Genomic DNA, 26631 nt, shown 5'->3' on the forward strand with positions numbered 1-26631 from the left:
CGAATCTTCTGTATTTAAATGACGAGATTTTGCAAATTGTTTTGCATTATTTTAAGCGCTCAGCCGATAGACAGCGCTTTTTGATTTCGAATTGCCTCTGAGTACTAGTATACTAGTGCTAATGCGTTTAAATGGCGCACCAGCTCATCGATGTGTAGGCTTTTTGGGGGATCCATTTTTAAAATAAATAATGCTGTGAAAACTGTATTTTATGCTTTTAACGTAATGCGCAGGTATAGTTTCGATCGTTTGTCTTTAAGACAATTTTTTAGCGGTAGAGTAATTCTTATGGAAATTGATCGTTGAACTCAAATGAAGCCTAAAAAAACGCGCCTGATGAGCTCAACTGAGCTCATTTTCGGGAAACAAAAATTCGCGTTTACGGTTTCCTTGGTAACCTTTGGTTGCTATCAGCTGATGTTTTATTTCCATTTCCCAGCCAAGTCGACGGAGTTTATACGTCCTTTCTTCATTAAATACATTCACTAACACCTGAGCGCTTTTCTAATACGACAGTATTAGAACTTTCCCGCTTGTTTTAGATTTGATTATCCTTTATTATTTAGTTAAATTACTCCTGCTTCTTAATTTTCGATTTTTGTGCAGAAATTATGTATTTGCGATGTACAATCCCGTCTTCAGCGCCCTTGAACTACGGCCTTAACGGTCGAAACTGCAGTAGCGGCACAGGACAACCGAGAGACCACGCGGAGACGCTACTTCCATATTAAGCTTCCATCGCCTTCCTAAGGCGCAGGGATACAACTATTTGAACTCTTAGGAACGCGTGAGGTATCACACCTCAATTGAAGGCGTTTTCGAATCTTCTGTATTTACATGACGAGATTTTCCAAATCGTTTTGTATAATATTGTTTATTTGATTACCCTTTATTATTTATTGAAATTACTCCTGCTTCTTAATTTTCGATTATTCTGCAAAAAGTATCAATTTGCGAAAAACAATCCTGCCCTTAATTTTTATATATTCTGCAGAAATTATGTATTTGCGATGTACAATCCCGTCTTTAGCTTCTTTAAACCACGGCATTAACGGTCGAAACTGCAGTAGCGGCACAGAAAAACCGAGAAACCACGCGATGACGCTACTTCAATTTTAAGCTGCCATCGCCTTCCTAAGGCGCAAGGATACAACTATTTGAACTTTCCGGAACGCGTGAGGTATCACGCCTCAATTGAAGGCGTTTTCGAATCTTCTATAATTACATGAAGAGATTTTCCAAATTGTTTTGCATTATTTTTTAGATTTGATTACCCTTCATTATTTATTGAAATTACTCCTGCTTCTTAATTTTTTATTATTCTGCAAAAAGTATCAATTTGCGAAAAACAATCCTGGCTTCAGCACCCTTAAACTACTGCCTAAACGGTCGAAACTGCAGTAGCGGCACAGGACAACCGAGAGACCACGCGGAGACGCTACTTCAATATTAAGCTTCCATCGCCTTCCTAAGGCGCAGGGATACAACTATTTGAACTCTCCGGAACGCGTGAGGTATCACGCCTCAATTGAGGGCGTTTTCGAATCTGCTGTATTTACAAGACAAGATTTTCGGAATTGTTTTACATTATTATTTAGATTTGATTACCCTTTATTATTTAGTTAAAATACTCCTGATCATGGAACCTTCTCATCATCTCATTACATCTCTTCCATGAGAAACAATCGATTCATCGATTCATCAACATCGGATGTCCGTATTGCGTTCAAAAAATTGAAGGCGTTTTGACTTCCTACGCATAATACCTGTAGTTGGTTCGATCGACAAACGCGTTGGTCGGCGGTGACGGGGATTTGATGCGACTATTTAAGCTTGTTGGATGTCCGTATGGGTCCGACTGAAGTGCGAAACGACGTATCTCCATTGCGGTGTTTCAAAATTTCCGTTCTTAATTCATCTCTTCCATGAGAAACAATCCAAATTTACGACTTTAAATTTTGAACCAAATCTTCAGCTATCGAATACGAAAAATCATGGAGAATTTAAGTTTCATGTTTACCAGCTTCTCGAACGAAAAATAAAATTTCTGAGGAAGTCTGCAACGTCGCAAATGGAGAGACGTCGTCTCTCACTTCGCCCGAAAATACGTATGTATAAAATTGAACGCATTATGACTGGCCTCTCTCAACTTATATTCGTCTGTAACGATAAACAATGGGACGCGCTTGCTACGGCGCCTTTATACAACTATACAACCTCGACGGATGTCCGTATTGCGTTCAAAAAATTGAAGGCGTTTTGACTTCCTACGCATAATACCTGTAGTTCATTCGATCGACAAGTACGCGTTGGTCGGCGGTGACGGGGACTTGATGCGACTATATGCGACTATCAACCGAAAATCTATACAGTTCTTCATCAGATCAAAATAGACAAAATTACAAAATTTGAGACAGCTAACGTAAATCTAACGATAGTTATCGTGAACGAAAGAATTGCTGACATAGATCCGGATGGGAGTTTCATGTTTACCAGCTTCTCGAACGAAAAATAAAATTTCTGAGGAAGTCTGCAACGTCGCAAATGGAGAGACGTCGTCTCTCACTTCGCCCGAAAATACGTATGTATAAAATTGAACGCATTATGACTGGCCTCTCTCAACTTATATTCGTCTGTAACGATAAACAATGGGACGCGCTTGCTACGGCGCCTTTATACAACTATACAACCTCGACGGATGTCCGTATTGCGTTCAAAAAATTGAAGGCGTTTTGACTTCCTACGCATAATACCTGTAGTTCATTCGATCGACAAGTACGCGTTGGTCGGCGGTGATGGGGACTTGATGCGACTCTTTGCGACTATCAACCGAAAATCTATACAGTTCTTCATCAGATCAAAATAGACAAAATTACAAAATTTGAGACAGCTAACGTAAATCTAACAATAGTTATCGTGAACGAAAGAATTGCTCACATAGATCCGGTAACTATAGGTGGGATGGGATGGGATGGGATTATTCTGCAAAAGTTATCCATTTGCGAAATACAACCCTGGTTTTAGCGCCCTGAAACTACTGCCTAAACGGTCGAAACTACAGTAGCGGCACAGGAAAACCGAGAAACCACGTGATTACGCTACTTCAATATTATGCTTTTCGCCTTCCTAAGGCGCAGGGATACAACTATTCGAACTCTCCGGAACGCGTTAGGTATCACGCCTCAATTGAAGGCGTTTTCGAATCTTCTGTATTAACATGGCGAGATTTTCCAAATCGTTTTGTATTATATTGCAGGTTTGAGTTCCTTTTATTATTCAGTTATAAATCTCCTGCTTCTTAATTTTTGATTTTTCTACAAAAATTATCAATTTGTGAAATACAACCCTGGCTTTAGCGCCCTTAAACTACGGCCTAAACTGTCGAAACTGCAGAAGCGGCACAGGAAAACCGAGAAACCAAGCGGTGACGCTATAGTCCAGGCGCCCGGTAAGTGTACCTGGAATTTTGGGTACACAGCTATTTTTTTGGCTTACATTATATTTTTTGGGTCGCTGAATCCGAATCTGAAGTTTCTTACCGTGTATCTGGTGAGCATTTTCCTCCATATTGAAAAAAATTGCCTAAAAAGGCTTTTTTGCGGTTTTTTTTATATAGCGGCTACGCATGAGAAAAAGCCCCGGATATAGTTAATGTTTTCGATAGCTGAAACAATTTGGAAGAAAATGGTTATGAATATGCTAGGTTTGCTCAAAAATTAAGGAACCACGGATCTCGGAACTTTGGAACGCTTCAGAACTTGGCTCATCGCGGCGAGCCGGATCGCGCGTTGACGAGTGCGCCGCGAAAACGTGATTGGGCACGATGCTGTATCTTCCTCAATTTTTAAGCAAACCTAGCATATGTATACAACATTTTCCTCCAAATTATGTCAGCTATTCAAACCATTAACTAAGTCCAAATAAAAGTATCCATCACAATCAAATATCCATCCGTAAAATTATCCATTTGCTAGATACTAGCTTAGCTTGAGCGCCCTTACACCATGCGGTCAAAACTGCAGTACCGGCAAAGGAATAACCCGAAATGGCTGGCGGGAAAGGTGCTTCAACATTAATCTTCCATCGCTTTGCTAAGGCGCAGGGATACAACTATTCGAACTCTCCGGAACGCGTGAGGTATCACACCTCAATTGAAGGCGTTTTCGAATCTTTTGTATTTACATGACGAGATTTTCCATATTGTTTTGCATTATATTATTGATTTGAGTACCCTTTATTATTTAGTTAAATTACTCCTGCTTCTTAATTTTTAATTATTTTGCAAAAACTATCTATTTGCGATTTACAATCGCGTCTTTAGCACCCTTAAACTACTGTCTAAAAGGTCGAAACTGCAATAGCGGCACAGGAAAACCGAGAAACCACGTGAATACGCTACTTCAATATTAAGCTACCATCGCCTTCCTAAGGCGCAGGGATACAACTATTCGAACTATCCGGAACGCGTGAGGTATCACGCCTCAATAGAAGGCGTTTTCGAATCTTCTGTATTTACATGACGAGATTTTCCAAATTGTTTTGCATTACATTTTTGATTTGAGTACCCTTTATTATTTAGTTAAATTACTCCTGCTTCTTAATTTTTAATTATTCTGCAAAAGTTATCCATTTGCGAAATACAACCCTGGTTTTAGCGCCCTTAAACTACTGCTAAAACGGTCGAAACTGCAGTAGCGGCACAGGAAAACCGAGAAACCAAGCGGTGACGCTATACCATAGTCCAGGCGCCTGGTAAGTCTACCTGGAACTTTGGGTACACAGCGATTTTTTTGGCTTACTTTATGTTTTTTGGGTCGCTGAATCCGAATCTGAAGTTTCCTACTGCGTATCTGGTGAGCATTTTCCGCCATATTGAAAAAATTGCCTAAAAAGGCCTTTTTTTGCGGTTTTTTTTATATAGCGGCTACGCATGAGAAAAAGTCCCGGATTTAGTTAGTGTTTTGAATAGCTGAAATAGTTTGGAAGAAAATGTTTATGAATATGCCAGGTTTGCTCAAAAATTGAGGAACCACGGATCTCGGAACTTTGGAACGCCTCGGAACTTGGCTGACCGCGGCGAGCCGGATCGCGCGTTGACGGGTGCGCCGCGAAAACGTGAATGGGCGCGATGTTCACGATGTTGTATCTTCCTCAATTTTTAAGCAAACCTAGAATATGTATACACCATTTTCTTCCATATTTTGTCAGCTATTCAAAACATTACCTAACTAAATCCGGGACTTTCTCTCATGCGTAGCCGCTATATCCAAAAAACCGCCAAAAAAGGCCATTTTAGGCCATATTTTTGGCGGAAAATGCTCACCAGATTCGCGGTAGGAAACTTCAGATTGGGATTCAGCGACCCAAAAAACATAATGTAAGCCAAAAAAATCGCTGTGTACCCTAAATTCCAGGTAGCCTCATTTTTAGCTACCAGACGCCTGGACTAGGTGTACCTACATCCAAACTCTCAAAATTGGACGTATGTGACCCTAAGAGATTGATGTACAAATGGGTTAACACCAAAAATTGCATGCTTTCTAGGTTTTTCCCCTCTATAATTCATTTTTGTCTAGTTTCTTTCAACAGAACTGCGGCTCATTGAGATTAATATCAATGCCATTGCTTGGAAAAGGTTTTACAAATATTTGCCACGTTTTAAAAATGTAAATGTTTTTCAATGAAGTAATATTTTCATTGAAAAGAAAAAAATATATACATATATATTTACATATGTATAAGGTACATTTTATGTCGAAAATTTTAAGGTTAGAAATAAAACCAAATATTCCCCCATGACAATTTGAAAATATTAATCAAAAGAAGAAAGTAACATTTCATTCATAAAATGAGTCACCGTGAAACTTCCCCTTCTTTCTCAATGTTCTCATTTCGATATTGTCAATATAATTTTACATACAGACTAAAATATAACGCCTGAAAACTCTTTTTCCACTATGACCCCTCAATTTGAAGATTTTTTTAATGAGAAAAATATTAGAGACCAGGAGATCTCTTTTCATTATCCCATTTCCTGATTTTTAACATTTTAAGGTTTTTAGAGAATAAGAACAAACTTTTGGGAATAAATATTTAATGTAATTAGAGAACAGTAACAAAAATTGACAAATTTTTAAAGAAACATTTTAGCACTGCTAATAAGAAAAAAGACCAGTGCTGTTCATGAAGTTATCAGTGAGTATTCCTAGAGTTTTTCCAGAGAAAAAGAAGAGGAGTGCTAGGGAACTACAGCAAAAGCTGATAATACCTACAGAGTATGGACCCGGTAAATAATAATTACCCACCTTAGTGGTTTCAACTTTTAAAATTCATGTTTTCTAGTAAAAATGTTACGGAAAACACAAAGGACAGATTGAAATAATCAAAATTCACAGTTCAATCATTAATAAGAAAGTATATTTATAGTTCTCGGTAATTCTTTTTTTCTACCTGCCAAAAAGCCGAAGTCTACTTCCGTTAGATCAGCTATTGCATACATTGTGGCTTGCTTTCCAAGTAAATAATTTTTTTCTGAATTTATCTGTGTTGTGGATGGTGCATCTTGAGTTAAACTTGCTTGGAAAAGATTAGAAGTTTTTGTAGAACCAAACTCTGGTTAATAGCAGAAACTTTATTAGTTTTCAATGTCCGATACACCTATAGTTTATTGTGTAACAAGGTGGAGAAAGAAAGAAATAATTTTAGTGTTTTTTCTCGTTTGGTTTTTTGTTGTGAGCGAAGAGCTTAAATTTATTGATTATGAATAAAATGTTGAACTATGAACACTAATTTCTCACTTATGGGTTAATTTTGGACATTTTATGTACGTCCAACATGTTCCTCATGAATTTTTAATCTGGGAACACATCTTCAGGCCCTTTAATTCTTACTTTGTCCGGAATCCATGGTGCATTTTCTAACTTCCCGACATGGTAAACTTACAAGCTAGATAGTTCTTGTGTTTAGGGGGAAAAAAAAAAAAAAAAAACCACTTAATTAAGGAACATACTTAGGCCAAGGGACAAGACCTGAGTCGTGGACTACCGATACTTCTCATTTGACTTTATGGTAAACTATCCATTGTCGAGGTGGACACCTTGAAAATCGATCCTTTCCCACAGGTTTAAATGACAAATCAATTAAGTCATCGCAAAGGACTACATGTTACTGATTTAGCCAGTTTTAAAGCTTCCATACTTATGACAATCGGATCAAACTGTATTAAGAGTATGTATTTGACTAGTACAGAGTTCTAAAAGGTAAAAATAAATTGAAATTGATAATTTATATTTGTAAAGGTAATTATTTTTAAAAGTAAACCTGTGACCAGGTTACGAAAATCTTAACGTCCAATACAAAAAATCGTAACCTGTGGAAATTTTATTCGTACAATCACAAATGTACGTTGCTGACTAGTATAATGTAGAGCATTACCCAATCCTGAATTTTATGACTGAGTCTCTTGGGTCCAGTCACAATTTCGTTGAAGGCTTAATCCTTCTCCACTTAGAGGGCAGCTTTATCATCAGCAGGTGTTCACGACAGAAGCAAGCATGCATGTTTGTTGATTCAAATGGGCTGTTCAGATTACCATTTGATACCCTCAACCTCATAACACTGGTCACAGATTTGTGCTTAGTAAATTTGGCACAATTTGGCCATTTTTTGGCTCATTTTTTTAAAATGGTGAGCTACCGCAGTTATTTTCCAAACTCAACAAGTCCTGTGGGAGGTTCTTGAACTAGGCAGCCACTGCAGTGCTTCCTTGATCATCCTGAAACACCAAATTTTAAAATTATTGACTCAGGAGTTTTCAGAATTTTACTTGTTACACTTACTCACATTTCTCTCCCAAAATTTTGTGGATTGTTTTGCTTTTCCATTAGACAGAATAATTATGCAAAGAATGAAATGACAGCCGATCTTTGAAAAAAAGAATCTAAATTAGTTGTACTGGGAAGGTCTCATCTTGTATATCGAACAAACAAAACCAAAAATATTGTTATGAAGCAGTATTCCAAGTCATTGCCCCTTGACTTACTTTTAAAATGGAGAATCAACAAATATTGTTTAAATAACAGTTTAGAACAGCCTAGAAATATTGTATCACAGAACGATACTATGAAATGCTTAACTGTGAAAATGATGTGATGTGCAGAACTCTGCTGTTTCTGCTGTGACACTTCAAATTAAGGAGCTTTCCAGAAAAAGGGCCCACGACAAAAAATCCCGTTTGAGGAAAATGCGTTTGAAGTTTCTGCAATGCCTTTCTGGCTGCTGATGGTGACTTACATTGGAGCATGGACTCCCAATACCGATATAAGTTACCGTTAGTAGCCAGAGAGTATAAGTAAAAACTTCAGATGCATTCTCCCAAACACGATTTTTCGATACAAACCTATTTTCCAGAAAGCTCCTCAAATTGTGATAGTCAGGACCTTCGTTTGGTTTCTCTTACTTCATGATGACTGTTTACTGAAAATGTTGAGCGTTTCCAATGTTTAGTTTTCAGTCAGAAAATAAATAAAGCAGAGAGCTGAGAAACTCACTTTTGAGTTTACGTCTGTGCGTAGGTAGCTAAAATAAGTCAATACGCAAGAATCTTTGTTTGACTTTCAATAATCAAACCCCACAAACCTTTTCATGCTTGAATAAAATAAGTCCTGTAAATAAATGAAAAATAAAATTTAGCACTTACAAAATCAGTCTGTGGTGCAATTTTGAAAGAAGAGCATGGAGAACAGCTCATTTTACTGATTCCATGATTATCAGCAAAACATTCACAAGACTGACAACTGCTAGGCATAGCAGACTGTGCGACTCTTTTAGCAAACACGCCAACAAATTTTTTGACCACATTCATGTTGTCCGATTCTAGCTTCTTGGCGGTGAATAAGGTTCCTGGAAAGAAAAGACTCAATCTTTAATAATCGTATGAAATAAGGTTGGTTTTCTGGGAGAAACAAAAAATTCAGGGTTTCAACTCTACAATATTCGATTCCTATTGTTCGACTCTCCGATGTTATTAGTTTTAGGATCGGAATTATATAAACTGTGAGAGATTTTATACATTTAATCAGATGAGAGAGTTAGATGGTTTTTTCACTTTGTACTTCTGAAACTTTGTTTTATTTACCTCAATGAATAGCAACTTGTAGTTTTGCCTTAAATTTTACTTTTTTGTGTTCTTCCCAATGAGGTGCCACTCGATAGGGGTTTCTGTTTCAGATTTTCAAGTTGCCCCGAGTCCCTAGGCACAGTCTCCCCCCCCCCCCCCCTCCAAATGATTCTCACTTTTATTTTGAAAAGTTTCACCCCAATTGCACATCAATATCTGCGACTGTCCCCAAAATCAACAAGTATCCTACATATTTGGCTACCTTGTATCCAAATTTTGAACATGGATAATACTGGCTGAAACAGGCCACTTTTAAGTTGGAAGTCAATGTTAGATGGAAAAGAAGCTAATCAGAGTTAAAAAAGTACATGTCATTTATAGATTGTGAGAGAAGTGGGACTTCAAAATTATTAAGAAATTATAAGAGAAAATCATCAGAAGCTTACCATTTGTCTCAAGCGCGAGAGGGATACAATAGCCCAGAACCGATTTCGACAGTTTCACTTGGCGTTTGAGATCCACTTCGCCTTTCAGCTGTTTGAAATCATTTTTGGTGTAGGCTGTGAACGCATCCAAACCTGAGAAACAGAATTTTTTTTTTATCTTACTGGTATCAGAAAGAGAACTTTATTCTCTAAAAGAGAGAGATCATCGTAGAATCATGACTCAAACTTCACTGTTCAACGAAATAAAATCATCAGACACTGGTTCCCTGATGTCAAAAAAGGTCCAAGAACCATTCCACGTTTTCTTGCAGCTTAATGGCCAGAGAAATAATATAGAGTCATATATCTATTCTTTCTCACTTGTGACTATGTGACATACAGCAGTCGCATGATTACAGGGAAAAAAGGTTAAAAATAGACGGATGTAAATAGTCTTAAATAAAAATGAAATTTCACTCACCATAAAAGATTTTATTTACTTTTGATTTTTCTAGATTAAAGTCTTGATCCATTAACACATGCAGGGTGATTCCCAGATCAGAGAGAGCCTGATGAATGACAGAATGGTCAAGCTGCAAACATAATGGCAAAACTTTTTAATTGTACATACTATAAATGGTAAAGATGGTTAAAGAAGAAAAGAACAAGGATGTATGCATAAAATGCTGTGATCCGATTCTTAGAATGCAGTGTAATTTTTCATGGGAAACAAGTACAATTTTTCATTTTGATAATTTTTTTTTTTTTTTTTTCGATGAGAGAAAAAAAAAAGTTCACATTTCGATTAGAGCAATTAAAATATAGATTAAGATATTTATGAATAGTATCAATACATTTTCGGAAATTACAAAGCCAGGATAAACTTTTAATTTTTGTAAGAAAATTAAAAAATTATAGGAGCCAGAACTTCAAATTTGAAAATTTCAAAGCACATCAAAAGGCGAAGGCCCAAATAAATTTGATTTTAGACTTTTAAAGAGAGCCTAATCATTGCTCGAAATTTCGTCTGTAGAATTTGATAAAAGCAAACTAATTTATCTTACCCTCATATCGCTAGGGTTGCAAGAGGAGCAGGGAAGCAGGATAAAAACTTTGGACGCTCCTGGACGGAAAAACATTTTAGAAGCAAATAAAAGAGCTTCATAGATATCAGAGCTTCCATTACCTGTAAATTAGGAAATAAATATCAATAATAGTTCGCAAAATAAATTACAACCTGGATGTTGGATTAAGAATATCTTATGAAGAAGAATTTATGAGAATTGGTCTGTTCACCCAAAACAAATTATTCATAATTATTGACCTTACCCAAAAACAACATTAAATACTCATCAACTCATCTATTCAACGCATTGCCTCTGCATTAAATATTTACACATGTGCGCTATTTCCTGCTCCGCCCTTGTAAGTAATCAAATAATGAATTTGTCCTGCACCAAGACCATCTGTGTTCTGAAATGCACCGACCATTAAAATAAAAAATCAAGTTTACTTGGGGAGGTCATATTCAGATCCTGAAAGTTCGTAAGAAGAAATTCATGTGAGCAAAAAAAAAAAAAAAAAAAAAAAAAAAAATGACGGACTAAGACATTCCCGAAGGTTCAGGATTATTTCACAGTTTGGTTTTAAAAACTTAGACAAAAAACTGAGAGGGCTGAAAACCGAGGACGGTAAATGTTAAGATTGCTTTATGTGCCAATGTCTTTAGGGCTAATTCAGAATTTCGACCATGAGACATACAAATTTCCACATTGCATAACAAAGAGAATCAAAACGCTCTGAATACTTTTGAGCATGGCAAATACAGTTGTCTGCCGAAGCTTTTAGCGTTTTTTTTCCCCATCACTTGAAGGTGGTTCTAGAAATTTACCTGTAGGGATGCTTGCGACATGGGGCAAGACAGCAGATGGTGAATCAGTAAAGACATCGTCATTTATGATGATGTTGCGAGGTTTGCTGTAAACACCATTGCCTCCAAAAACAACAACTGAAAACCTATACAAAATTGTAAAATAAGATTTAATAAAATTGATACAATTTACAATGTACACCTGATTACAAATGAATGTATGAACCTTTCACAAATTTGAACCGCAAAATCAGGCTATCTTTCTACTTTTTGTTCTTTTTCTTTTATCCAGTATCTTGACAATTACTCCTATTACTTTGCTTTGAAGTTAACGTTGCTTTTTAATATCAATGGACAAAAGGCCCTGCTTAAATTATTCTACTCAGGAGTAAAAACCCATTTTAAACCATATTCAGTTTCATCTCTTGCATACAACCCTGCAGTTTTTACAGTTTTAAGGAAGCAGGTCATGTAACAATTACCTATTGTTTGTTATTCCACATTCTTGCAATTCTTTCTCCAGCGTATTCAGTAAAGAGCCAATACTCTTGCGTTCTGTAATCAGTTTGTTACACTCTTTAGCCTCGATGATGAGGATAACATCTGCTGATTTGGGTATCTCATCTGCTTTTAAGTTTATCAGGTCACCTTCAGTTAGTGTGGAATTATTCGGCAAGATACACCTAGATAGAAGAAAGACAAAAAGAACACACAAAAAGTTCAGTTATTTTGGCTGATTCAAGGGCAAATGATGTACATCACTGTTTAAAAGTTTAGTTTCAGTTTTTAGATAATGATATTTACATGAGAGAAGTACGCATCTTTTTAACTAGAAATCTTGGTTCTGGGATAAGAACTCATATCTAATTGAAAAAGATTATTCAGTTCTCTTGTCGCGCTTTTGTGTTAAGCATAATTCAGACCATTCAATTTTTCATCCGACAAAAACAGACAAAAAGTTGACTGGAAAGTACACTGCAAAAAAAATAATTCGATATTGTCATAACACCGGACATCAAATATTTATGTCAGTTTTCAGTTTGCGGTGATACTACTTCAATTTCAGAGAGAAACCAACCAATTTAACAGCTTGAAAGTTAAAGATTATTCTGCTAATTGAAAAAAAAAAATAAAAAAATTACGTCAATTAGTTTTCTAAGGCAAAATAAAGTATGATAGGAAGTCTGCAACATTGCGAATGGAGATACATAATTCCGCACTTTTGACATTGTTATGCTCTATTTACTCTACATAATATTTTTTTTCTCTCTCTCCTTCCTGTTTGTTTCTTTGTGGACAGAAACGAGATATAAACTATAGAAATCTGATCAATTCTTACCTGACACAGTCATGTGGGAGCTGCAATGGCGAATTTTCCATGGCACACGCTTTGGCGTATGTCACAGCTGAGGTGCAGTACTCTGTTTCTTCTCCTGAGCTGATTTGCCTACACATTTCATTATAAGGGTGTGGATCAACAACAGAGAAACACGAAGCAAACCCAGATGCTTTACTGCGGAAGAGAGAATCGCAAAGAGCGACCAGCTCCACAGGCTGATACTTTTTCCGTGCTGAGGAGAACATCGGAAGACAGATATCGCTACCAGAGTTAATAGACCAACTTTGTGTGAATAAGTTAACATCTTTCGCCACAGTTTCCTCAGAAGTCATGAAGTCTGTAAACTGCTCGTTATCCATGGTGCCTAGTAAACCAGCTGTCTTACCATGGAACCAGCCAGATAATTGGAGCAAACAAATATCAAATTTCAGATTACACTCCAGGCTAAAACCTCTGCTGCTATCGACAATCACCCTACTATTTTCTTGATAGATGGCTAGACCATTAATCTGAGTGGGCATTTGTTTCAAATTCATATCTGAAATGTCTACTGCATCTCTGTAGAGATCAATTGTGATTGTTCGACCCTCCGTGATTAGGGTTAGCATGTAGTAGTTCTTCGGAGCAGTGCGATCATACTGAAGAACTAGAGAGAACTCATTGTTCAAAAAGTCCTTTGCTAAGAGATAGCTGCACATTCCTCGGAATTCGTACAGTTTATGGTCCAAAGTAAGGAAATGCCTGGGTCCTGCTATGATTGCATACGATTTGAATGGAGGAAGCCAGTTACTTGGGTCTAAATATGGCGAGCACTTGTTGTATAAACTCCAAAATGAAATGTTGGATGGAGTGAAGAATTTCTGAACATTGACAAATGCTCTATATTCTGCAACATATTCAAAATTAGGAGTTTCGTTGAAAGCATGCCATGGCATAGGCAACTTTTGAGTTAACTCAATCACACCATTCTCAGGGTCAAAAATGAATTTTGTTTTTGTCTTGTGATTCATAAGCTCGTTTTGCAGTGAGGTGTGGAGGTAATCATTCATTTTTCGGTAAAGGAGAGGAACAGCTTGCTGTAATTTTTGACTGATTTGGAAGTAATCGTAAACCCACATTATTTGGGAGTATACCATTTGAACGTTTTCAACGGCAAACGTAATAACTGGAAGTTTATACAACTCTTTCAATTCTGTGCCTATTTCCAGAGCAATTGCATTTAGCTCATTGCCAAAAGGCACAAGTGAGAAGTAACGATCTTTTAACAAGCGGAGGAGTATTCCAGTGTATTTTTTAAAGTTGTATACTATATCATTCTTTGTCAGATCCTTGTAAAATGCATCCAGTTCCATAGACAAGTTTGAATTTTTGGCGAAAATTGTTGAATTCAATAATTCAAGGCGCTTCTCGTAAATGAACTCTATGATCTGTTTACAAGTGTTCCAAACAACAGTTTCAAGATGGTGAACCACCTGAATGAACATTGGCTCCACATTTCGCAGGAATCTGTGCCAATAGTCCACCATCACCGAACCCGTCTCACTCCACAAACGCTCAATATACATTAAAAACGAAACGTGCATATCCTTGATCATCTTATCATACTTAATCATAACCTTTGATGCAAACTCAGAGATCTGATTCAGAGTGTCGCCTTTTAGGAAATTTCGAATCACTTCGGCAAACTTTTCATAAATTCTTTTGGACGTCTCAACAATCCAAAGAATGGACTTCCGAATTGTCTGTCCAGTTTCTCCCATAATTTCCCAAAGCTCATTGAATATTTTGGGCAAAGAGTTGAGTTGGTCTTTGAACAACATCTCCTCCGCAAGTACAAGGTAGAAAGTGTGGATATCTTTCATGAAAAACTCATTTGCATTGTACGAGTCATTCAATTGTTTTTTGAAATAATTTATATCATCTTGCAAGACTTTCAAATTACCAATGTCATCGATAAAATCTTGGACAATAGGTTTGGCATCAAACCAAATATCAGCGACGGAATCTGCGATCTCTGACTTAATGTAGGATGTCCAAAATTCTGATGTTTCATGCACATAATCCCAAACATAGGATACAAGTCCGTAGCAAGAGGCCAGAATTTCGTTTTGATTTTCAGGACGCCAGATTATAGCTGACGACAAAAGGCGAGAATGATTAAGCGCCACGTAAAATTTCAGGTCGGATATGACTAGATCATCATAGACCCTCCATACATCAAGCATCACATTCCGATTGTCGCCCATGGTGCCTTCCATCAGCAACCTCTCCGATTCATCTGGAGTGAGGTTGACCATCATGTTGGTGTACTTTTTCTCGGGGTTTAAGTATAGGAATCCTACAACTTTCACATTTTTGTCTTTGATCATGGATATATTCACAAGGTGTGCTCCGCTAATTTTCCCATAAGCTCCTTTCATATGGGCAACACTTCTCAAGGAATGCCTCTGGAACTCCACCTCGTTCTTCTTCCAGTTTACCAACGCTCTTGAATCCCAATACTGTGTTGGCAGATACGATCTTTTATAAGAGATGTTCTCAGCAACATCGTATTTTTCGTTGTTCAACGACATCAAACCGAGTAAGTCAAATTTGAACCTTGTTGCAGGATGCTTTCCGTTGAAAGTTAGCGAATAGTCATAGCCACTTGATGATGAGTTGTCCAATAAGTTTCCGAGAATTTCGACTTTCTTGTTGCGGTCTAAGGAGTATTCGAGTACCAACTTTAAGTCTGCTTGTGAATAGTTGTACTGCACATAATTTCCGGTTAGTGTTATGTTCTTTTTGAGGGAGGGATGGGTGATCATGACGACTGCTTGATGATGATCAGCAGATGTACTCATACGTTTCCAAGTTAGTCCTGTTCCTACTGTCTTGGCGCTGTATATTGTGTCCGAGTTCACCGTTAACTGAGAGTTGAGGAATGAGTCCCCAAGGATCAAGTCCCCTATCAGAGTGATATTTCTGAGAGGATAAGTCAATTTGAATTCTACCTCCTTGCCAAACCAAGTCTGAAAAAATCAATATGGAATTAGATATGAGGAGACCATATTCCCGTGGACAAAGTAATTGACATGGATTCTTTAAAAACAAAAAAAACCTACGTGAGTGCGGATAATTATTGTCAAACGTTGGATTTACTAGTTTTGTCAAAATGTGTAAGGCGTTCTCACATGCGTAAGATTTTGATAGTGTTCTAGGTTTCCACAGATTTTTGACACAAGAGGCATCAGGTAATTTCAGCAAGAATACTCTCAGAGTTGCACAAGCCTATTAACTAGAATCTCCTTTCCTTGGAATAAAAAACTAATCTCAATTGACAACTTTGAACTTTCAACACACAAAAACTTACCGTCTCTTTGTTGCTCAATTTCACTTCATATCCAGCCCATAATTCATTCCTCAGTGTCAGGAACGTTCTATGCTCATAGTGATAATCTTTGCCCAGGTATGACTGCATTACAAGACTTCGCTTTGCATTCATTACTAGGGAAACAAAAACGAAATAAGGTGTAATTAATTAGTAGTCATCATCGATAGTGAATGTCAGCCTTTAAATAAGTGATTTCTTGAGACTTAATTATTGATTAGATAATATAGAGGTATCAGGATTGGGGGTTAAATATTTTGAACTGAGGCAGCTAACTAGTTTGTTTTCATTGAGAAATTGTATGCTTCAATTTAAACTTGAGAATTCACAAAAACAATAAAAATTTAATGGCTACTGCTGTTTAATTGTTGAAATTTCTTCCAAATGTCTTTAATATTTTGAAACGTTAACTTTAATTTTTAGTTTAAAAGCATTATGATTACTTACATTTGAAGCTGTCAAGTCTTCCAGTCGCATTCTGGTTAACCAACACCTCTCCTGTAAGATTGAATGCCGTTCTGTTATGAAGCTTGTAGAACTCCATCCTCTTAAAATTGACAAAAGTGTCCTTCACTTTCAAATTTGGCTGACTATGCTGACCAAGGTATCCAATTCCAATTGGAACAAAATAGTTGTCCAAAGACAGGTTCACGATATCTTCCCGGAAATGAGGTCCAAAATATGTTTCTCGAGAGACTTTGGAGTCTATGATTTTTTCATTGTTGAAAATCACTGTAGAGAACCCGCTCAGCTTCTTTCCAGAATCCTTTAAAAATAAATGCGGAATACTTTAAAATAAATCGGTAAAATCCGATGCATTAATCCAAATAATGTGGATTGATAAGCTCCTCTAAGAATGGTAGAAGTAATCTTTGGGAGCTCTCTCCATCTTCTTAGACTCGACTTTAAAACACGAATTCTCAATCTAAGGATGGTACACATTTAAAATTGCCCTTGAACAAATGAAAATTTATCCAAACAAAATTTGATGAAAATTTTATACTTAACATTTTTTTTTGTTTTTTTGTTTTTTTTTTTTTGATCCCATTGTAAAGGTTAGGTAGGGTTGTAAAGTTTCTATGTAAAGATACTTAGTACATATTACTTTCATTCATTCATTCATTCATTCATTCATTCATTCATTGGAAAGATAGTGCAATGCACCATAAAAAGCGGTAACAAAAAAGTAGCTTTACCTCATAACCATAAACAAGTTTTCCAATATGTTGGGAGGCAACAGGAAATTCAATCATCACCACTCCATTTGTTAAATTACTGCTTGGACCAACTTTCATGTGGTGAGTCATATTGAAAAGTGCAGAGTTATTTTTCCAAAGGATCTTCAAATAGCGCTCAAAGTTGATGCTTAAAAAAGAATAAAATTTTAGATGAAATGTGGAATACTATGGAGTCTAACACTTAAAGTGAGCGTAGGCTTTTTCAGTAAACAGTGATGCCTCGATTATTCGGCCACTGATTATCCAACGCTTCAGGTATCTGACATTGTCAAAATTGAGTTTTTTGGTCAAAAACAAGTAAGCTGACTTGATGACAACCGGTTTTTTGGACATGAATAATTGAATGAATATGTGATTTTTTATGTATTTTTTCAAATTAAACGACTATTTAGTAAAAATGCAATAGAAAATTGGCGACATTTTTGCTTTTTAGTTACCAACAAAGTCTGAAATGTAATTTTTTCAGTCTTTTAGGGTGGTCTGGTATAATTATCTGACAGCTCTTGCCACAAATCATAGGATAATTATGGCATTACTGTACATCAAACTTGTTTTGATTGACCCTTATATTCACTTGATTACAACGTTGATATTTCCAGCATTGCTATACTTACAATTATTCTTTGAAATTATTGGCAAGATAATGTTAATAGTAAGAGGGGAAGATGACAGTGAAGAAATAAAATTTCTACTTCCTTCATATTTCTCCTGATGGCCAAAATTTAACCAGTCGGTTACTTGGTGGAACAAATTCTGCAACCCAGAAATTTACAAAATGCTGGATTTAACATGGTAAACTTAGCTGCGTTAGCCGTAACATTGCAAGGATTAAAGAACTAGAATGAAGAATACTTACTCAGTGGTGATAGCTTTGAGGTCGATTCCTAAATGAGGTATAGAGGGAAATGGTGTTGTGCTGTTCACGGAAGCTGCCAAATTATTAAATGATTCAAAATCGACAAATGCTTTGGCAATCAGGTTCGGGACAGGGTTATACAATCTCAAACTGCAAAAATATTTGGAAAACAAAATTATAACATTTGTAGATTCAAGATTTTTCAAAAACAAGTTGAAAAAGACGAGTTGCTGGATGCATAATTTGTTTCTTCCTTTTGTAATGATGATAATCAATAGATTTTAATGTGAAGCTATTGACATATTAAAATGAGCTGAACTTTTGACTTTTGACTTTTCATTTACAGTGATACAAGTCTTTCCTTTCAGGAATATGATAACGTAAAATAAAAATTGGACTAACTTGATAATGTGTCTGGAGGAAGGCTTCTTGTACTCAAGGAAAGAGACGAGGCTTCGTCTGAGCAGAACCGTACTGAGAACATTGGTAACATTGTACACTCCTTTGACGATCTTTGCTTTGAAGCTGTTCAAGAAGAATGGTGGGACTTCTTCTTTGTTTTGCAAGAGGATGAGGCCATTCATTTCGTCAGGAGAAATTTGAAGCTGAAATTGAAAGAGGAGGAAAGCAATTATCAGTTGAGTAAACTTGATTAAATTTGGAATTGAAGGACTTATGGATGGGAAGCTTTAAAATGAGTAATGATGTGCTTTGAAAAAACCACATAATTTTAAAAACCTTCAAATTTATCCTTCATTGTGATGTCGTTATGAAAAAAATTGATAAAATTACTCAGAGCCAACTATCACTTTACCTTATACATTTGAAGGAACTGATTAAAAACATGAATGCTAAACCAATCAGACGTTTACAGTAGGACTATGAGGTATTGGGTCAAATCAATTTGCTGACTACAATTGGACATTTTAACATCTGCTCAGATAGTTCTGCTTAGGCTTTACCGTAAACCTTAGCTATCCAAATTACTAAGATCTGGACCAAAAATTATCGTCCTTAATTTTAAATTTCAGGCGTTCTTTTGAGGGATCTAAAGTTCAAGAAACCAATTTTTACAATAAAGAGAGCTGGTGTGTCCTAAAAATCCCAAAGAGGAGCTTGACTGAAATCCTTAACTGCATATTTCAAGCTAAATAGGGTCTGTGCATTTATTCTACTATAATAATATAAAAGTATATTTTAATTAATATCTGCCTATTCTACATCTAGCCTAGCCCTGGCACGAATCAGGTTGGGTTATCAACGTTTTACTGTAAATTGCTACTTACCTCACTGAAGGTACGAAATTTGACTTGATTTGGGAAAACTGAGTATTGAAGAGCGTGGTTGATAAAATTGTATTGGTCCAGGAGGAGAAGTTTGCCAACCATTACGTGAAGCATTTCTCTGTTGTCAGGCAGTTGAAAATACGATGTGAAACTGCAGTTCGTTGAGGATGGTGCTAAAACTGTCGCATTAGCCGTGAACCTGAGAGTGAAAAGTATCAAGTCAAGAATTGAACAATGAAATGAACAATGAATGATGCAGTGCCGAAAAACGTGAATTAAGTTTTTGTTTCAGTTGGAATGATTGGATGGAATAACTCCTCTTACGAAATATTCACCTATGCCATAGTATCGTTTTTGAAACGAGAAGCTTAAAGAAACGCATATTTCTTACTTACTTCATTGTGAAGTTAGGAGTGTATTTCAGACTTGCTTGATGAGTTCATGGTTATTTTTAAGACATTTTCTATAAAAAATCAACTCTTCTTTATGCAGCAACAGGCCAATTTTCAATGAAACAATTTTTGCTAAGTAGGGTCAAAAATATTTTTCTTTGTAAATTAAACCAGGGTTTCCATTTAGTGTCTTCAAGAATATGTTGCCAGCAGTTTAGTTCATTATTGCGCTTAAAGAAGACATAAAATTTCAAGCCCTAAACACGGCTAATTGGAATTTTAAATAGTTTTCAAAACTGAATTTTTTTAGTTGCATGTTTCAAAAACCATGATTTCCGTTTGGTTAGACATTTTTGTGCGTTAAAATGTCCTAGAGTGTTCATAGACTAACTCTCAATGTTCTAGCACCAATAGGTAACTCAAAATAGAGGTTTTGTGAACTGAGGCGCCTTAACCCATGGACGGTTACAAGTTTTTGAAATCACTAAAAAATACTACGACCTCCTTGCACAGGACAACTCATTAATGAAAAAGCTTGTAAAAGCTCTTTAATTCCCTGTGAATGTTTTAAAATCTCTGGTAAAATCCACTAAAATCTGTAATAGTCCTTGCCGTAGTGAATGACATAGTTGATGAAACCCTCATTGACAGGACGGTAAATTCACTGATATTCTCTAATTTTTTGCATTACTTGGTCTTAAGAAAATGGAAAAAGGCGTTAGAGATAAAAAGTTGAAAGAATTTCAAGGGTTTTTTCTCGAAAGTGGATTCTTACGTGAGAATGCATCAGAAAACTTACACCCAATTATCGTTGTTGTTTATTTGACTTCCCATGCAAATACTTTTGAAATCTTCATTTGGATTCCAGAAGAAAACCTTTGACAGGAACTGTTGCGTGAGACCGTTATATCGGAAGAAACTATTGAAACTCGTATGGAAAGCTTCCGACTTCCAGATCCAAACAAACTGCGTATTACTCGATAACTGAGAGGAGTCAATGGACGACAGCAGGATGCCTTTCTCTTGCTCGGTCCTGAAATTTTAAAGGAGAAAATTTTAAATTACCACTTTGGAAAATATTTTCTAAACCAAAAAAATGATAAAAAGCTTATTCCATCACCTTCCCGCCAAAGTATCGCAAGCGTCATGCGACGTTTAAAAATTCCCGCCGCCATTTTATTTTTTTAAAGAGAAATTTTTCAATGAAGTTGTCTGAAAATGCAGTGAAATTTTCTTTGTGCTGCCGATAAAATTCAGAAAAATTTTCAAACAGATTCAACCAATAATTTCTCTGTAAAAAAATAAAACAGCAGTAAAGAAATAAATGGAAATTTTGAAATGTCGAGTGGCACTTGTGATACTTTGGGCGGAAGGTGATGATTTGAGTACTTAACTTGTTATAGGTACACCTTTGAGGTACACTTTATTGGATAATATTTAGATAAAGGACACAAGAAAAGGGAAAAATTACCAGACTTTGAGATGAGCATTGTATGTTGTGTCCAGCCATTTTGACTCGACGCCTCCTTTGACTGTCATTATGAACTGTCCGAAATGCTTTGCCAAAAGTAGACCGTCAACTTGCAACCGTTTGTAGTCTGGATGTGTGGATGAAATCTAAAATTGAAGATTGGATAAGAATCGTGATAATGAGCAAAGAGAAAAGAAAATTTGAAACATCAATTCATCCTTTTTAATGATGCTTGCCATTTCACCGAGGGCACTCCTTAACAATACATGCCGTTGAAGCGTACAGACAGCTTACTGTCTTGAGAGAAAGTTTGTGCTTGAATGAGCTTTGTTTCCCTAAGATGACACTTCAATTTTAGACCAAAATTTGAGCAGCAAAATTATCAAATCTATAATGACTCTCGACGTGGATCTGTATTTTTTTTTTTTTTTCACTGCTTCCTCACGTCAATTTAACAAAATTTGCCAATTTTGGAACTGTGGTTCTTTCCAGCTCCCTCAATGGTCACTTTTCTAATTTCATTTTGCTTTGTAATTTCTGTGGTACTGAGGAACCAAGTCAATTGAAAATTAAAAAAAGCAGGATAATAGATTTAAGAATTGAAGAAGTCAACGTTGCGATGAAAGGATTCTTACCAAAATGTTGACCATTTTTGCCTCTGGTGAATGATACTTCAATTTACTTTCAAACTCGACCATCCGATCTTCGTACTGCAACATTGTTTCAATCTCAAAGCCATCATCTCTTCTTTTGATGTACATAATGATGCTTCCTACTTCCTCCGATCTATCATTCTTCATTAATTTTATTTTGAACTGATGGAAAAAAAAAGAAAAGCAAAGTGAAAATACACACATTACCCCGGCTTTATTTAAACTGAACCATTTCCAAAATCAAATCAACCCAGTATCAATAGCTGTTGGATGTCTCAGTGAATTTAAATAAAAATGAGAGGGGTATTATTTCCATTTCAAGACCTGTTAAGGATCTACAATCTTCAAATGAAAGAATTTGATGGGAGAAATGAAGAAAGTTTTGAATAACAGGGGCACCTGCTTGAAGCCAAATCTAATAGAACATAGACATGTTGAGAGCAGATCCATTTACGTACATTTGTTCCCACAAATCCATAAAAAAATTCCAGTCGGTACAAGTTTCTGCTGTGAGGTATTCGTCAAAGACCCCTTTCACCGTACTCAATTTTTGTAAATGATAAGGAGAAAACCTGGTCAGGGAGCTTGTTAGAAATTTTCTGACACTATCAAAATAGAACACAGACAGTGATGGAAAATTGAACGGTATAGTGCTCTTGGATACCGAATGCAAGAAACAAGAAACTTGCTACTGTTATTTAGCAACTTCTGTACTTTTCTTTTCATTAACCAAATACTAATAGGCAGTATTAAATGAGAGGAATTAACGTTAAAAGTTTTCTTAAACAGATAAAAAGGTGGCTTTTGGAAACAGCAAAGCCTGATTCAAACCCTAAAATACATGAATTACAATGGCAGGCCACCTTCTTCCTGGGACATGCTTTTCCACAGCAATGATATAAGATAAATAAAAAATCACTTACAGATAAGGGGGCATGTTCACTTGTAGTTGCCCATCCCACAATTTTATATGTTTGATCAGAGATCATTGTTGCTTCTATATTTTGCTGCTTCCCAGACTTGTTCAAAGCACCAACAAACTGCACATTTCTACAGAGAAAGAGAGAAAAGCATGAATACCATCAAAAAGGGAAAAAAAAGTACTCTCCCAGATAACAGCAAAAACTGGCAGTGCCAATAAAGACTCCAATCACGCTCAAAAATAGTGACGGACAGGAATGGAGGCTTCTGATCAATCAAAAAGTGTGTAGATGATCAAACTTGGCACGTATCTCGCTTTCCAGCATTGCAGGCTTCCTGTCAAACTTTATTTTTTATCAAAAAGTTTCATGATTTCCTGATTTAGCCATTGATGCATTTATTTGGCCGATTAGATACCTCATAAAAAACCTGAATCACACTTAAAAGGGTTCACAAAAAGAAATCAATTAATCTAAAAAGCAATAGAGATAATTTTGAAAATATGAGTACATACATTAATTGAGGTGAAACGTCTTTCTAAGACTTTAAAAAACTTTTAAAAGCCAGTTTTTATTTTGGAGTGCTGTGGGAGAGATTCGGCTAGTGGGTTGGTGTAATTTTTTGGGGTCAAACTTGAATGACAGGAAAATCGATGGGTTCAGCACTCGGAATTTCCTGTGATTTGGAAGAGTTCCATCTCTACGGTAAATTTTCTTACTAAAAAAATATTCCTCTCCTTGAAAAAGTTGGATAGATGGTGTGATATCGATTAATTCGTTTCTTCCTTGATTCAATAATAATGGTCAAATCCACCATGGTATTTTCAATTTTGCCCTTCATTTCCTTGCTGCATCTGAAATGCTACATATGGTATTGGTCTAAAGCAATACACACATCATTATGTGGCTTGCCAACGCTTGATATTTTACTAGCGATAAAGCCAGAGGTAAAAAATTATGTGGTAGATATGTAAACAACCTCTTTAATTTTAAAACAAAAAAAAATACCCTTCGAAAAAGGACTTAAAAAGAAACTAACTTTAGACCTTCAACCAAAGACTCTAGATTTATCAGAAGAGTCCTGTTGTGTAATTTGGCACTCAGTTTCATTTCAACTTCCGCAGCACGTTGAAAGTGAGAATTGATGAAGTAAGTATGAGAAGTGTTCTCGTGAATATACTCCATGCCTCCTTGCAGAATATCGATGCTTTTGAAGGGTGTCATCAGTTTACCGTACAGTTTCAAATAGTTGTTTTCAAAGCGCCATAAGGTTTCCACATCATAGTTGTCTAACTTTGCCTGGAAGTACAGGGGAAAAAAGTATAAGAGTACAGTTCGAAAGCTGGAAAACTAAAATATCACAAAACTCACATCCATTTTTTTGAATTACTATTCAAATATTTAAATACAAATACAACAATTTAACAGTAAAACTACAAAAACAAATACTGTAAAGATGTACCTACAATATGTAGGAGCACATATTTTTGAGAATACAGTACTTGACGTTTTTGCATGAAATATACAAAGGATGTTTTTTAAAACTTTCGATAAAAATCATAAAAATTTTAAGCAATATGTAGTTGATAATTAGTCAGTTTTTTTTGGAGCAAAAAAAAAAATGAATAGATGTCAAGGGAAATTTGCAACTTTAAAAGTCATGATATGAAGTTTTCGACTTCAATATTCGCAACAGTTCTTGTTCCTTACGCTTCATAAGAAATAAATACTTCTCTTTGAATCTTGGAGAATGGCCTTTATCTCATGTAGGTGCGTTGCCAATGAAGATAGGATTATCATTGAGCTTCCTTAACAAATAGTGACTGGTGGACACTATAGAAAGGAATGAAGGAAGCCACAAGTTGATGAATGCAGAAAACAGTTAGAAACGTCAAAACAGTAGGATAAGAGTGGTGCACTTTTCTGCACCCTGTAGTAAGGTACGTTTATGAGGCACCAAAGGAAGCCGACAGACAATGTTCGCAGCCCTCCAGATGCTAACATACTGCAGGAAGGGTAACCATTGGTCCCGACAGACCTTGCCTTAGAAAGATCAAGGAATGACAAAGCTGCAGTAGATTGTGAGAGTAATCTAAATGGAGTAAAAAAACAGGCAAAAACCTACTTACCGAAGTTGTAGATGGTAGTATGAAGTTGACTCTGATTTTCTTATCCAATTCCAAGAAGTCTTTCTTGATCAGCATTTTGAAGTAGGGAAACTTGATGAACTTGGATGAAATATTAATACCAACAGCTGACTCAAAGTAATTTTCATACGACTGCATAATAAACAACAGGAAAGTAAGACACACAGGGACAAAAAGGAAAAGCAACACTGACAAAACAGGTGATACTTAAATGTTATACGTTGATGGTGAAAAGAAAAAGAAGCAAAGTAACCAAATTTGCTATTCTTGTCAGAAACCATTAAAATTTAAGCGTCTCTTTGTAATGGAAAATTTACCAGAGATAAGTTCATTTAATGCTTTATTTAACAATTAGCCCTGCTTTTTAGCCTCACAAGTTAGAGAAAACATTTTACAGGTCTTCAACCAGAATTTTTTTATTTTCTACCTTACGCAGAGCTGCGTCAGAAAAAAGAAGCAAAACGAACAGAAAATCAAATTTTTCGGGAAAAATCCTATTTTTAAGACAAAAGATTTTTTAGAAAATCCTGATGTGATAGGAAAATTAATAGTCCTTTCCAGATTCAGTCCTAAAAAATACAAAGAAATCACTTCTCATCAGGCATTTTAATTTTTTTTGTTTTTGCAGACAAAGTGTAATAAAGACATTATGATAGGTACACAGTTTATCTGATTTCTACCGCATACATAGTGTGCCTGAGTGCCTTGTGAATTGACTAAAAAAATACTTTGATAAGATACAAACCTGCAGACTAGCTTCCAAGAACATTTTTGAGAAATTGGTGACGATTGAAACATTGTTTTCGAAGGAATTACGGTCAACTTGGAAGAACATGACGCCTTTCACATACTGCATTGAGCTGAACGGAGTCCTGATGTTGACTTGAGTCACATACAGGCCGTATTTATCCCTGTCAGAAAATTCTCTGAGATCGTCATCGTACTGCGTTGCGCGAAATGTATACTCAACGTCCACACTTCCCTGAAATCAGACTGAATCATTAGCCCACTTAAAATTTGTGCTTAATGAAAACGCAACTAGTCAGCGCGGATTGAATATAAGGTAACTACAGCCTGATTGTTGAATTTATGTTAATTTTTGTTATGACAAGAATCAAAAATCGATAAATTACACAGCGCGGATAGGGCAATGTCTTGTCTTATCTTGCCAACAAAGCCAGTTAAAGTTTCAACAATCAAGCTACTGAAGGTAATTCTGCACCCGATTTAATGTGTCCGGAAGGAAGTTCAAACCATCTATTCAATAATCTTAAGATCCTGAGAATTAATGATTCTTATTTATTTCCAGATCGAAATTTTTTTATTATGTACACGTTTTAAAACAATAAATGTAAAAATGTGCCATTGTAAATTATACTTTTCAGCTTAGGTGCTTAATTCCTAATGCCTTACTTATTAAAACTTGTTCATGGTGCATAAACTCAAGTTTTCCATGGGGCTTTCTTTGTTCAAAATTCAAAATATAAAAGTAAAAAAATTGAGCAGAACTGAATCTATTGGGAAAGACATTGATTCAATTTTCCAG

At 36.0% G+C, this 26631-nt stretch overlaps 1 protein-coding gene across 1 annotated transcript in view; it reads right to left on the reverse strand.

The window, feature by feature from the left end:
* Positions 1-6077: 6077 nt before the first annotated feature.
* Positions 6078-26631, reverse strand: part of Apoltp (Apolipoprotein lipid transfer particle) — a 53302-nt gene continuing 32748 nt past the window's right edge. The window contains exons 36-56 of the mRNA XM_019047709.2: positions 25831-26067; positions 25068-25217; positions 23978-24237; positions 22942-23068; positions 22001-22180; positions 21366-21511; positions 20694-20927; positions 19503-19701; positions 18619-18821; positions 18217-18366; positions 17319-17487; positions 16570-16888; positions 16105-16238; positions 12753-15763; positions 11896-12096; positions 11435-11559; positions 10608-10729; positions 10025-10136; positions 9565-9696; positions 8699-8901; positions 6078-7774 (exon numbers count right to left, since the gene is read on the reverse strand). Of these exons, the coding sequence (XP_018903254.2) occupies positions 7742-7774; positions 8699-8901; positions 9565-9696; positions 10025-10136; positions 10608-10729; positions 11435-11559; positions 11896-12096; positions 12753-15763; positions 16105-16238; positions 16570-16888; positions 17319-17487; positions 18217-18366; positions 18619-18821; positions 19503-19701; positions 20694-20927; positions 21366-21511; positions 22001-22180; positions 22942-23068; positions 23978-24237; positions 25068-25217; positions 25831-26067 (6447 nt within the window). The 3' untranslated portion in view covers positions 6078-7741. The remainder of the gene's footprint in view (positions 7775-8698; positions 8902-9564; positions 9697-10024; positions 10137-10607; positions 10730-11434; positions 11560-11895; positions 12097-12752; positions 15764-16104; positions 16239-16569; positions 16889-17318; positions 17488-18216; positions 18367-18618; positions 18822-19502; positions 19702-20693; positions 20928-21365; positions 21512-22000; positions 22181-22941; positions 23069-23977; positions 24238-25067; positions 25218-25830; positions 26068-26631) is intronic.

The sequence above is a fragment of the Bemisia tabaci genome, chromosome 8, assembly GCF_918797505.1.
Source record: "Bemisia tabaci chromosome 8, PGI_BMITA_v3".
Lineage (NCBI taxonomy): Eukaryota > Metazoa > Arthropoda > Insecta > Hemiptera > Aleyrodidae > Bemisia > Bemisia tabaci.